Source organism: Hermetia illucens, chromosome 2 (genome assembly GCF_905115235.1).
Source record: "Hermetia illucens chromosome 2, iHerIll2.2.curated.20191125, whole genome shotgun sequence".
Classification (NCBI taxonomy): Eukaryota; Metazoa; Arthropoda; class Insecta; order Diptera; family Stratiomyidae; genus Hermetia; species Hermetia illucens.
This window is the reverse complement of record NC_051850.1, coordinates 131026538-131039953: the sequence shown is the minus strand read 5'-3', so window position 1 is coordinate 131039953 and position 13416 is coordinate 131026538. Positions and strand designations below refer to the sequence as shown.

General features: G+C 40.9%; 1 protein-coding gene across 1 annotated transcript in view; it reads right to left on the bottom strand.

Moving 5' to 3' along the window:
• Positions 1 to 13416, bottom strand: part of LOC119649777 (chitin synthase chs-2) — a 50651-nt gene that overhangs the window by 23906 nt on the left and 13329 nt on the right. Inside the window, exons 8-10 of the mRNA XM_038052079.1 lie at positions 12452 to 12701; positions 11172 to 12250; positions 4050 to 4197 (exon numbers count right to left, since the gene is read on the bottom strand). Coding sequence (XP_037908007.1) covers positions 4050 to 4197; positions 11172 to 12250; positions 12452 to 12701 — 1477 coding nt within the window. The remainder of the gene's footprint in view (positions 1 to 4049; positions 4198 to 11171; positions 12251 to 12451; positions 12702 to 13416) is intronic.

The following is a 13416-nucleotide window of genomic DNA, read 5'->3' as shown; positions in this document are numbered from 1 at the left end:
TGACGCTGATCGTACTATTCACTTGTTCACCGCGTACGCACCACAGACAGTTCGACCTGATGCCGAGAAAGATGCCTTCTGGTAACTTCTCGATGACGACTATATCATTGAAGCGGCCTTAATGGTCATGTGGGTGAAAAGGCAGACGGTAACAGGTGCCATAGGGGATAGGGGTTTGGAGTGCGGAATGAGGGTGGCGAGCGTATAACCGATTTTGCGGACTCCCATGACCTTGTACTTATGAATACATGGTTCATCAAACGATTGTCTCATCTTCCTACATTTTATAGTGGGAACAGTAAAGCGCATAACGACTATATTCTCATAAGCCGCCGACATTTTACCACCGTCGCGAAAAGATGCAGGCGGGGAAAGATGAAGGCGAGACTCCCGCGCCTAAAAATGTTCTCATGGAACGTGCGCTCCCTGTGCAGACCGAATGCTCCTGAGCAGCTAGCCGATACCCTGTTCGAATATAGGGCTGATATAACAGCGTTACAGGGGATGCGTTGGACAAGGACCGGTTTCCTGGAGAAGAGTCACTACACCATATATTATAGCGGCCTTCCAGTAAACCATGTGCTCTCAGTGGGTTTCTCAGTCAATCAAAAAATGAAACCTGCTGTTATCGCTTTTGAAAACATAAACGAACGGCTATGCACTCTGCGCTTGCGAGGAAAATTTAGAAATATAAGCCTTCATGCCCCTAAAGAGGAGACTGCAGAGTCCGAGATATGCCAAGTAGGGAAGGAGCTCGTATTCGGGCGATACGTTGGCTCCCATACACCAAAATACAAATGATAACGGACTGCGGATTATTCAATTAGCAGCCTCACACGAAATGGTTGTTGGAAGTACCCGGTTTGCGTGGAACGCGATCCACAAACATACATAGGCCTCTCCAGACGGGATCACTTTCAACCAAATTGACCACGTGTAGATCGAACGCCACCACCTCTCAGCCTTGATGAATGTCACAACATATACGGGGGGCCAATGTAGACTCGGATCATTATCTCGTTGGCATGGTGCTCCGAGCTCGAATAACAACACCACATATAATCCCCTCTGACAATCAGGTGAGAGTTAACACTCAAGTCATCCACAACGCAGCCCTCCGCAACACCTATAAGCCACAAACATATTTGGCCCCAATTGCAAAAAGAGTGGGAACGACTAGTCTGACCATGAATGTAAGCTCGCAACGGAATAGAAGAATGCTGCATACCGGGTGATGCTGCATTCTCAAAGAACGCGGGCACGCGCGGAGGCTTATTACGAACTCCGTCGAGCAGAAAAGCGACTTCACAGACGGAAAAGGAAGCCTAGGAGCCTGGCCGACAAGTCTGTGAACTAGAAAAGTACAGGGAGTAACCCCACCAGGCGCGGAAGTATTACCAAAATGTCAGTAGGATGAAGCCATATACACCTCGATGCTCATCCAGCCGAGACAAAGAGGAAAATCTGATTTCCGACAGAATGGGTATATTGGAGCTATGAGTTGAGTACTTTGATGAACTACTAAACAACCAGAACATCGGCGAGTTGGAGGTCCAACCAACTGGAGACGACGGACAAATATTGCCACCACCAAGTATAGAAGAAACAACTCGTACAATTCATCGGCTTAAAAATCATAAGTCGCCAGGAGCCGATGGAATTACAGCCAAATTGGTTAAATATGGAGGCAAGGTGTGAGACAGCGAATCAATGCCTGACGACCTGGCAACGAGGCATTATTTGTCTCATACATAAAAACGGAGATATCACACGGTGTAGCATTTACAGAGGTATCACGTTGCTGAGTACCATCTACAAGATATTCTTCGCTATCTTGCTAGACCGGATAGACCCACATGCCCAGAACATCCTTGGCCCATACCGAAGAGGCAAATCAGCAACAGATCATATTTTCTCTCTGCGGCTAGCGATGGAAAAACTGTTGGAATATGGACATCAGTTGCACCATCTATTCATCGACTTTAAAGCCGTCTGTGATAGCATAGCCAAAGCAAAACTGTACACGGCCATGAGAGAATTCGGTATACCGACGAAATCGATAAGACTGACTAGGTTGACCCTAACCAATGTACGAGGACAGATAAAAGCAGCAGGATCACTCTCAAGACCATTCCACATCAACAACGGTCTACGACAAGGGGATGCCCTATCATGCGTCCTGTTTAACCTGGCCCTGGAGAAAGTGATCCGTGATGCTGAGGTAAATGCAAGAGGTACGATCCTCTTTAAGTCCACCCAACGACTGGCCTATGTTGACGATATCGACACCATGGGAAGAACCACCCGAGACGCACAAACTGCCTTCATCAAGATCGAGCATGCGGCGATCGCTGCGAGATCTTGGGCTGCACATCAATGAAGGCAAGACAAAGTATATGGTTCCAAAGTCAGCACCAAAACCGACCAACCAACAACGTCAAACCGCACTGGTCAAACGGGTAGAATAAAGGTAGGAGACTACTACTTTGAGGCCGTTGATAATTTCTCCTATCTAAGGTCGAAAATCACAACCGATAACAGCTGCGATGATGAAATCCGCGCACGGTTGCTGTCAGCCAACAGAGCCTATTTCAGCTTACAAAAACTGTTCCGCTCGAAACATCTCACCATAGGTTCAAAGCTCTTACTGTACAAGACTCTTACTATATAAGTCATGTATTCCTCGGAAACTTGGGTTCTTGGCAATAAAAATTGCGAACTCTTGGCCGTGTTCGAGACAAGAATCCTCCGAAGAATTTTTGGCCCCCTACATGAGGATGGACGTAGCCTACACAATGAGGAAATCTATGAGCGATACCATGACCATCCGGTTGTGGATGCCAGACAACTTTTAGGGGTATCGAGTTGGTAGACCTATGTGCAAAACCTGGATGTCTGGAGTTCCCTATTAAGGCGGGCCAAGACTGGATACCGGTTGTTATGCCGTTGATGATGATTGCATATATTATACAGTTGTGTTGCAAATAACCGCCAAAAAAAACTGTTTTTATTTTTATGTTCTGCCGTGGCCCAAGTTGTGTCGAACTAGTTCATACGAACCAAAAAATATCGATAGATTTAGTTAAACAACAGCAAAAACTAGTGTTTGGTCGAAAGATTGAAAGTTTAAAATAGCGGACAGTTGAAGTTAATAGTTCAATTTTTGACTAAAAAGCGGGCATTTTTGGGCTATTAAAATTGGTATTTTTTAACGAAAAAAAAATCGGACGATTAAATACTGCATCGTAATGTATTGTGTAAATCTACCAAGTTTCAGAAAGATTAGTGCAATAGCTTTCGACTAATATTGGTCACCAACTTCAAACATTTTGTAGAAAAAGACGCTTAAAGTATCAACATCTGGTCGTGTCTGGAACGAATCCGTCTCTTCTTCTTTAATATCTTAGTCAGTTTTATTCGGATCGACTTGAAATTTTAAAAATATCTTTGCAGATTATTAAACTTGAAAAAATGCAATGGAAATTGCTTTTTACAAAATTATAACTGACATCAACCGCTTCAAACTTGGTTCATGAAATACCAGTCAAAAGTTTTTATTACATAGATGTCTCTATATATAGGATTTTCGTGTACTCCACAGAAAATTATTTTGCTTAAGATTGCTTCATAGTTTCTAAAACGGACAGCCAAATAATAAATTAATAATCTAAGAGCTGACTGCAGAAAATTTACACGACTCGTACAGAGTCAATTTTAATTAGAAATGTTTGGAATATTGTGGGTGAAGCAGCGGCCGGACAGTCAGAAGACTTACTGGAAGACTAAGTCGTGGGTGAGCTGTGAGACCTGTCAAATTTTAGCCAGAAACAAACTAACTCTTGCATTAATAAACAGTGAAGACCCACAAATACAGGGCAAATATTGTCAGAAGGATAGGTGGAAGAAGGGCTGTCAAAAGGCTTAAAGTTGCAAAAAACACTTAAAATGTGCATATTAAAAAATACTTTGACAATTCGCTTTATATCTTTCACGTATGCAGGGTGTGCCAAAATTACCGGACAAACTGTATACCAAATCTTACAACTTACCTGTAACCACAATTTGAGCTGCAACAGCCACAAAGAAAAGTGACGCTGGGGACAGAATACCATCATCCATAACTTGAATAATGATACCAATAAGTACGGCCATCATAACCAATGAATAGAGCGAGCTGATAACAAAGGCTGCAATTAGCTGAAAAATAAGTTTTAAATTTTAGATTTGCATACATTTAACCATATGAGAAACACGTTGATGTCAAGGAATTGTAATGACCCATGCAATTTTTCCCATCTTCCAACCATCAACTACCTCCCGCACAGATTATGTCAATCTCAATTAGCAAAAGAGAAGCTGAGTAAAGGCGTAGGTGAAAGTATTCTCCATAAACATAATACAGCAAACAATCCGTTAAGGTAGCTTATCCTTCTCCAAGATAAAATGTTGCAAGGTTAACCTATTTCTACAACTTGCATCACCTCATGATTGACGTCATAACTTTCCAGCACAAAAGTTACTTACTGTACGATCGATGTGATTCCAGTGGGTTATTATTGTTAACGCGGATCAAATTGTTAGCCCGTTTATGAAATTGGAGACGTGAAATCAAAGATGTCAGCGGCAGATGGCTATTTCACAATGAAGGACAGCTTAATAGATGGGAAGAAAATTCCGGAGCGGGTATTATATATAGTGGAGTGGTACCAGTTAATAATGAAATGATTGGGTGCCGTATAAACTGGATTCCGATTTTATCTCCAGGTGAAAATGAAAGTTTATAAAGAGTACAGTTCGAGCAGATTTTCTTCCGGAAGTTATCGAGAGATTTCAGGATTATAAAATCTTTTCCCTTTCGTTGTTGTTAAATGCAAGAAACAGTATGATACATGCTAAACCAGTGCGAAGGATACCATGCATTTTCCGAAGGTTCACATCAAGAAGGTATCCTCATAAAGATCGCTCATCAAATATTGCACTTGAAATTGAAAAGTGACTGAAATTTCTCGGTTTTCCAGAAAGTACATTTGACACCACATTTAGTTATCGGAATCTTTTCTTCCTTCTTGATCAACCTGAAACTTAGAACAAACAAGTCGGGATACTGGAAGCTGTACGCTTCGGATATAAGGTTTTGTGTTCATTTTATATGAGGAGTTCCTTAAGCACGGTCTTCCATTCGTACATAGCTAAAAATGCTAAATATTCCTTCATTATTTGCTAAATTTACTGTTGTACAAATCCTAAATAAACAAACGTTGCCCATCCACATTGATCTAACGCATCTTCAAGCATTTCCAATTTACTTCATGCACAAAAGCATACACATATGTACTTAAAGTAAATACCGCTGGTACTAACGTACACACATGTGTACTCTATTGGACGATGATGAAATTAAGGGTGGTTTTTGAGTAAATTTCTAGAATATAGTATAATAATATTCTATTATTAACTTTATTTGAGCAGATATCGGAAGGGGGTGCACCATTGTGATTTTTTTTTTCAGATTTTTCGGTTGGATGAACTTTGAGAACCAGACCTGGTTCACTTTTTGAGGTTCACTTATTGAACGCTCACTCCCCTATGCTTCACTCAATATCCGAAATAAGATTTCGAAAAATAATAACCGAGAAATTTACACCGCCCTTTCGCATAGATAGGGAGCCCCCTCACACTCAACAAACTCAATGGCGCAATCTACTATATATAAAGAAATTGATTGACCACATTTTCGTGGCAATTGGTGAAAGCCGTTTCCAAGTAAATCGGATGTGACAGACAGACCAACAAACATTGAATCGATTTTAGTAAGGTTTTGTTTCACACAAAACCTTAACAAAGGGGAAGCTTTGGGGAATATCATAGGAGCTTCAGATTCGCTACAAACAAATGAGTCTCGGGGAGCAGCTGCTTAAAAAAAATTCGAATAAGACATCGACGTTCACCATCTGTATGTTGATTCCTTTACAGAACACAAAATAATGATTGAACTAGGAGTCACAACAAATCTGGTAGCATTGATAAACGCTACGATAGAAACCAACTTTCCAGAGGAATCACGATTTTGTCTCCACACTTATCCGCTTCCGTATAAAGTTAACAGAATTGGTCATGTAAGTAGACGACTTGGATGGTATGGCCCTATAGGTTATATTCCGTATGAACGTCTGCCAAAACTTGCAGTCAGCAGTAAACGAAGTAGGGTTCGCCATCGACAAGTCGAAAACTAAATATATAACGTAATAATCACCCCCATGAGGCAGAAACCAACACTAGGCAGAAATAATTTTTAGTAGAAAGGACGGTTCGCCTACTTAGGACTCTACTCACTAACGGATATCATTAAATTCAGTGAGGAATCACGACTCCATACAAGTCATTTTACTCGGTCTTTTCCATTAAAAACAACACGCTTGGCGTCTGCAAAACATCTATAAGCATGTCCAAAAAAACTGATCGATCTGTTCGGGGGGAAAAGTTTTCAAAAAGAATATTGATCGATAATATCATACAAATACTCAACCTAACAACTTTCTTTTGTCAAAGATATTAGAATTGATTAAAGACTGGCGGATATTAAACAAAGTTTCACTATCAAAATAGCATAACTTGGATATCACTTTGATTTTTTGATTTGATGGAAGAACAGGAAAATAAGAAAAACGGATTATAAATTCAATAATATAGCGGCAAAAATGTGCAACTCCATATGTAGCTAAGGACTCCTTTGGCGTCAAAAGCTCAACGGAAAACTCTGACGTGCACACTTTTGTTATATTAACCTAAGGAAATGCGGTAAAACGGTTCTCTGATGAACCGAGACCTAGAAAGTCTGAGGAAATTAAACAGACGACTTCTGAATTGCGCTACTAGAAGCTACGAAACTGACGATTTGTGAAACTGCGAATACTCCTAAAGTGAATATAAGATTCTTACGAAAATGTAGATACGGGACTTTAAATTATACTGCGAAGATCGAAAGCAGAAAAGTGACTGTGAGAAGACAGAAAATGCGACAGGTCGGGCAGGGCGCATTTACAAACTGCAAACTGGCATCTGAACAATAAAGCGACGACGAAATACAAATATTTTTGCAGCCCAAGTCACGCTGAATATTCGAGAAAATCCAACTTCCTGGGATGAACATGAAGTATGTTGCCACATATCAACATTCTCCAAATTACAAAGTTACAGATACTGCCTTTCCTGCATATTGCTATATTTGGAAACAAGTTTTTCCCTTCTTCAGTGTCAGGTGTTTTTATCAGCCTTATGCAGGTAATTTGAGCGGCTGATTGGTTCTTCGAACGCAAAAGCAACAGCCTTTCATCCTCAAGGCAATGGAATGTCGGGACTGATTTATTGTAACCTCGAGGCCCAATCGTCATAAAACAGATTCTCGCTCTACCAGCAAAAGAACCATTAAGTCAAGACAACTTCTTCCGGGAGTTGCGATGGCAATTCCAACAAATTCATCCAACACCAGTCAACCGTAATGGAGAAAAGAAGATCAGAAAATCAATCTCCAGCACTTGTTTCAATCCTAGGCCCAGTCCAGGCCATCCAAAACGAATCAAAAAATTCAGACTGGAGAGTTCATTTACCAACCTGCATTCAATTGATCTTGTCTTGCTGTTTGTCTGTCCGTCTGTCTGTTACACGCATTTTTTTCCTAGACGATGATAGCGATTCACACCAAATTTGGGGGAAATGTTGAAGCTGAAAATGCTCACGCATGCAGTGAGTTCTATAATTCTACGTCGAATTTAGGGGGGAGGGAGTTAAATTTTTTTTTCATCAGAAACCCAACTGACCTTATGGCAGGCTCTGTGCTCGAACAGTGTGCTACCAATAACGAAGCGCTGGAAGTTGCAAAAATCCACGAACCTCCCACCATTACCGTGGCGGTGGCCAAGACCGTGCCAGGTGTTGTCAGATCTCAACTTGCCATTCAGGTCACCTATCACGATGGCAATGTTACATTTAGGAAGCTTTCCCTGAACCGCGTTTAATTGCTCATTGAAAGCATCATTCTCCACTATATGGGAAGTCTCCTTTGGTGCGTACCATCGTACAAAATGTCCAGTTTATATCGCTGGAAATCCCGCTCAAGTTGGAGATAGCGAGCATTCTAAGGACCCTCACTACTGTTGTCGAGAAGCGTGCAGACATTCCAGAAACGAATCAAAGTCCAATTTCGATAGCCAAAGGTCCTTTCCATGAAGCAAAATTTTCAGGTTGCTAGCCCACAAATTTCTATCCCTTTTAATCACCTCTTACAGCGAGCAGGAAAGGCTTTGAGTGTATTCTTAAGCCCCAACTCACAAAGGTTTTGAATAAGCTTTTCTTAAAAATAATATCAGGAATGAGATGCCAACCAGAGGGATTCCTCTTCAAGTTTGGAATACCTCCCAAATTTCACCTCGACATTTAACGACTCTTACTAAGAGAATTTCAGATATGCTCCCTGTTCTTACTGTGGAATACTTTCTAGAAATCAATGAAGAGCAGATGAAAACGAGATCATACTATTCCAAAATGATCTAGAAAGTGTTGATATGGTCACCGCAGGATAATGCGGAAAAGAGACCAACCTGCTTTCTGTCGATCAAGCATTCGATATGTTCCTTGATAGGTTCCAGTATTACATTAATTACTATATGCACATCAGTAGGAAGCATACAATTACCTATCCAAATACTGCATTCAAAAAGGGTCCTTTTTTCGGAATTTGAATGATAATCCCTTTCTTTCACTTTCTAGGAAAGATCTCGGTTTTCGAAGATTTCTATAGAAGTGGATGTAGCGTTTATCCACTATCTGCAGGAGTTGCAGGAAAATCACCGCAAGCAGTCCGTCCGATTTACCCAGTTTGAATGAATGATGATTTAATTTTAATATGAGAGAAAAGGGATTTTACCGGGTGTTAAACGGTTGGAAACTGTTATGAAGTGGTACTCCTACCTTTTCAATAATGCTGAACCTGAAGTCAGTATAAAACAGTACCGCGGTGCTTTTAAAAGCGGGGTTTTGATTGTAGTCTCCAAACCAATCCATGTCTGTAAGATTATGCCTACACAGCAGGTTGCCACGTCAATCCCTCAGGATCTTCCACCTATCCAGCTCTTCAGCAGTGTGAATTGTGACCGGCTTCAGTATAGTTTACGTTGGTGAAATCTTTATTATTGCTGGTAGTTTCTGTTTGTCACGGAGAACACTACACTATACCCCCCATAATCTCTCGCAGTATCGGAGCTCAAACGCGTCACTTACTTTCTTCGATTGACTTAAACGACTTTGTAGTCAAATAGGCCTTGCGAGTTCCCTTCAGTATGTGGACGACTGTCTAAGAACCGAACATTATTAATGAAGGCCCAATGTTCACTAATATTCTCAGGCAAATTATTTAGAGCATTTGCCATTCTATCAACAAGATCCATCTCCCACTGTCGACCAACAGGCTTCCACACATGGACAACAGCCCGACCCGAGAAACGGACCGTATCGAATTTGCGGATTGAAGTTCCCCAACCTCACGAGAAGCAGCGAACGTAACACACATAGGAAGGCAAGAAACTATCATGTGATGATCTCCCTTCAGGCCGAAACTTGAATCCTTATACCGATTTCTGAAAAACTGTTAGGCACGTTTAAGAGCAGAAAATGATAGAACTAACCTGCAATGGCTTCATGAATTGGTTACATGTAATGTATGAAGGGTGCTTGGATACCAAGGTGTGCGAATGAAGGAAAGAAAACAGATAGAAAAACTCAAAAACGCTGGGAAGATTCAGTCAATAAAGACAGCACCTCACTGCTCGGTTCAGAAATTCCCCCCTTTCAGGAGTATCATGAGTTTTCATTCACTCAAAGCTGCACCCTGACGATAACACCTGCCTCCGCCGTGTCATCGAAGGGCACTGGGCTGAGACAATATTGAGAACTGTGTCGAGAAACAGGGATAGATCTCAGAGAGTCTTCGCTTCAAGGCCTTGAAGCCTGCTATGAAATGATGATCTGCTCGTATGAATGTTGAGGTTGCACACAGTATTGATCGCTAATACCATGGTGCTGACGATAATGGCATAGATCTTATTGAAAATTCGATATTTATCCAGAAAGGGTCGTGAACTTATACTTACAAGTAGATACTCCCACAATACTACGTGGCACTTTGTTGCTTACCTCTTAGACTAGTCAACGGAATTGATACTTTGAATGGCAAAACATCTCCGCTGCTGTCAAATTTAAAAAAAAAAACGGAAAGAAGGGGGAGGGGACTGATACTGACTTCAGAGTCAGGAAAGAGGTTCGTCCTATATAAATACAGACTGCCTAACCAGCTCATAGAAATAGAACTCAGGAAAGCTCAAACGAACATACTCGCCCCACTGAAAACGAAAAGAATCCGTCCTTTGCAGGAGGAAATGAGACTAATGAAAAATTTTAGTATACATAAAATCAACAAAGATCTTTTCGAGAAGATTATTCGTAATCAACTATGTTTTTGTCCGCTATCATTCAACCAAACAAGTACCCTCTGGGTTCAATAATCAAATGAGGGTGAACTTTACAACACCAAAGAAGCACCGTTCCGTACAATCTCAATACGTACTAAAGACTATTGTTTGTATTCACTTCAATTCCTGACTATAGTTGTAAACTTCATCAACCAAAAAAAAATTAAACTTTTTCGTGAAGCAAGAAGCAAAGTTGGATCCTTTTTTCTTGAAAGAATTTCTCAAATTCCTGGCTTGTTTTATTCTAAAGGAGAATTCGTTGGGGTGAATTAGGCTCCCTGTCGACAGTAGCAAGAAGTATTTAAAATAATAAAACTTACACTCAGCACGAAGGGGCTAATTGCCCCTAGGCCCGAAATTTTCTCGGGGCCTGAAATAATGAGACAAACAAAATTAGATTAATTGTTGGATTTCGAAGTGGCCTGCTCAGTTTTTATAAAGATATTCCCGCAACGCTATTGCTTTAATCTCTAAGTACCATCAAGGAATTTCCATTTATAAAATCCATTCGAATATGCTAATATTTATGGAAAAGCTCACAACGATGGTTTAACTCCCAAAGTCTCTTGCACTAATTCCATAAAAACATCTGGCTGTAACCGTTCCGTAACCCAAAAACCCTTATATTTAACATATTGCACAACTCACCTGATATTTCTGTTTGCAAAAATAGCAAATCACCATAAACGACAAAACCGGAATAAAGTTCCACAGAAACGAAGTCCAAATGTCAATACTGAAAACTGCCACTAACGAACCAACCATCATAAGAAAGATAGTTCCTGGTCCCAAAACCGTTCCGGCCATTAGCATTCCCTGATAGAAGATATACGGCATGGAAATGCTGTTGTTGTTCTTCACAATCGTCTTTGCATCGCCCAACAAATCCAATATGTTGGCAATAGTCGATGGAACCCATCTACGTCGTTGATTGTAGAATTCATTGAATCCTTCGGGCGAATGTGTGTATGCATCAGACGCTGCAGAATATTCGACGCGGAACTTTTGTTTCAGGAGCAAAGTACACAGCCAACGGTCCTCACCCTGATCGTATTGTACGTAATGCCTTGGCTCACTTGACGTCGTCGTATATTTTTTCATAACGCTATTCTCCATAAGAGCTCTACCTCGGAACAAGGAAAAGCATCCCGGACTGCACAGGACACATCCTATAACGTGTTCAGTTGCTTTCTGCAACCAATGGCCGATAGCATATTCAAACACTTGGTACCAAACCATGGGTCCCTTTCCAACCGGATGAATTCGTCCGCATGCCGCTCCTAAGTCGGGATCAACCTTCATGCGGCCAATTAGCTGCTGCACTGCCTGCGGTTGGAAATCAATGTCACCGTCCAAAGCTAGCAAGTAGGTATTCTGCGCTATAAGGATTTTGCGTTGAGGTGAAGCGTCCATTTGCATAATCCGGTATCCTAGCAAATAGTACATGTACATGACCTGCGACCAGCGTTTCTTGTGACGAATTCTGTCCTTGTTTTTGAGGTGGGCTATCATTTTTGTGCGACCCGGCAATGTCCAGACTAGTCGTCCTCCATACGGTGTCCTAATTTTGGTCGGCGGTTCAATACTCATTTTGGTTTGATATACTTTAGTGGCAGCTTCTTCAATGTTATCTATGAGCAGTTTGACGTATTCATTCAATGGAGGATCTCTAAATGTATTGCAGCGGTCTGGGTCGGTTATGAATGCGTCGTCGAAGAAAATATGCGCTAGGAGGGACAGAAATAAAAAAATATTAACGAAATTGGGTCAATTGCATCAATATTTCGATATTGCCCCAAGCTTTATGGCTAAGCTACATTGAATTGCTTCCAATAATCAAATAAGAAATTCATCCCGATGGAAGCAACAGATTAGGGTTGTAACTGAATTCTAACAATTTCTCACTGTGTACATTTCGAGCGACCTACTTTCTAGCTCATAATACTCGTCATCGTAATACGATTTGTCCGACTGAATGTATTTCCTTGCTAGCCTCCTTGCACATTGGTCTCCGTCTAATCGAATTATGGATTTCAAGAATTCCATCATCTCATCCTTAGTTTCATGCCACATCGTAGCACATATCATGACTTGCGGGATCTTATCAGACGGACGTATATCAGACGTTTCTGTGGATGAGTCGTATTCTGCCTCGGGGTCTTTGAATGTTACGGAGTCCTGGAATGATATGATAAACTCTTATAAGAAATAGGGTAAATTTAGTAAGGATTCAATATATGTACTACAATATTCATGGAAATAAATACATATTCTATTAGTATCTTGCCGATATTCGTCAATAATTTAACCGAAATTCTTTTCATTTTTCGTTTAGTTTCGATATGTAAGCCGATTGTGAAGAAAAATGTGGGCATATTAACCGCAACCGCATCCCATCATAGTTCATGAACACTTTTACTTCTAGAGAAGATATCATTTCCCCACTTGCCACAAAGGCCATTGGTAATTATGCGATCAGCAAACGAATCAGCAAGAGCACGCCTAAGGTTGGTATACCAGATTTAAAAAAAATAGATTTCAATGACATAAGAGCCAATTGCTATCTGCGTTATCTAATGGAAAGCCTGGAACCGAAAGGGGTCCTCCAAAATACTCAAGCTTTCAACGGAAAAACTGAAAAAGAGGAGCAGATATCAGCCGATAAATGAGGAAAGCTGCCAAGAACCTAAATCCGAGCCCAAGAAAAAGGAAACTTTGAATAGGTTAAGAACGAAAGTAGGAGCCAGAAGATCTGGCGTTATCTATACTAGCGGAGCAAATACGAGTAAATTGGTAAGGTCTACAAGGAAGAAGTAGGAAAATTGAGAACCTCTTGTAAAATACTAGAACATATGAAGAATAACATCTAATCTAGTGGGCAGTAAGGACAGTC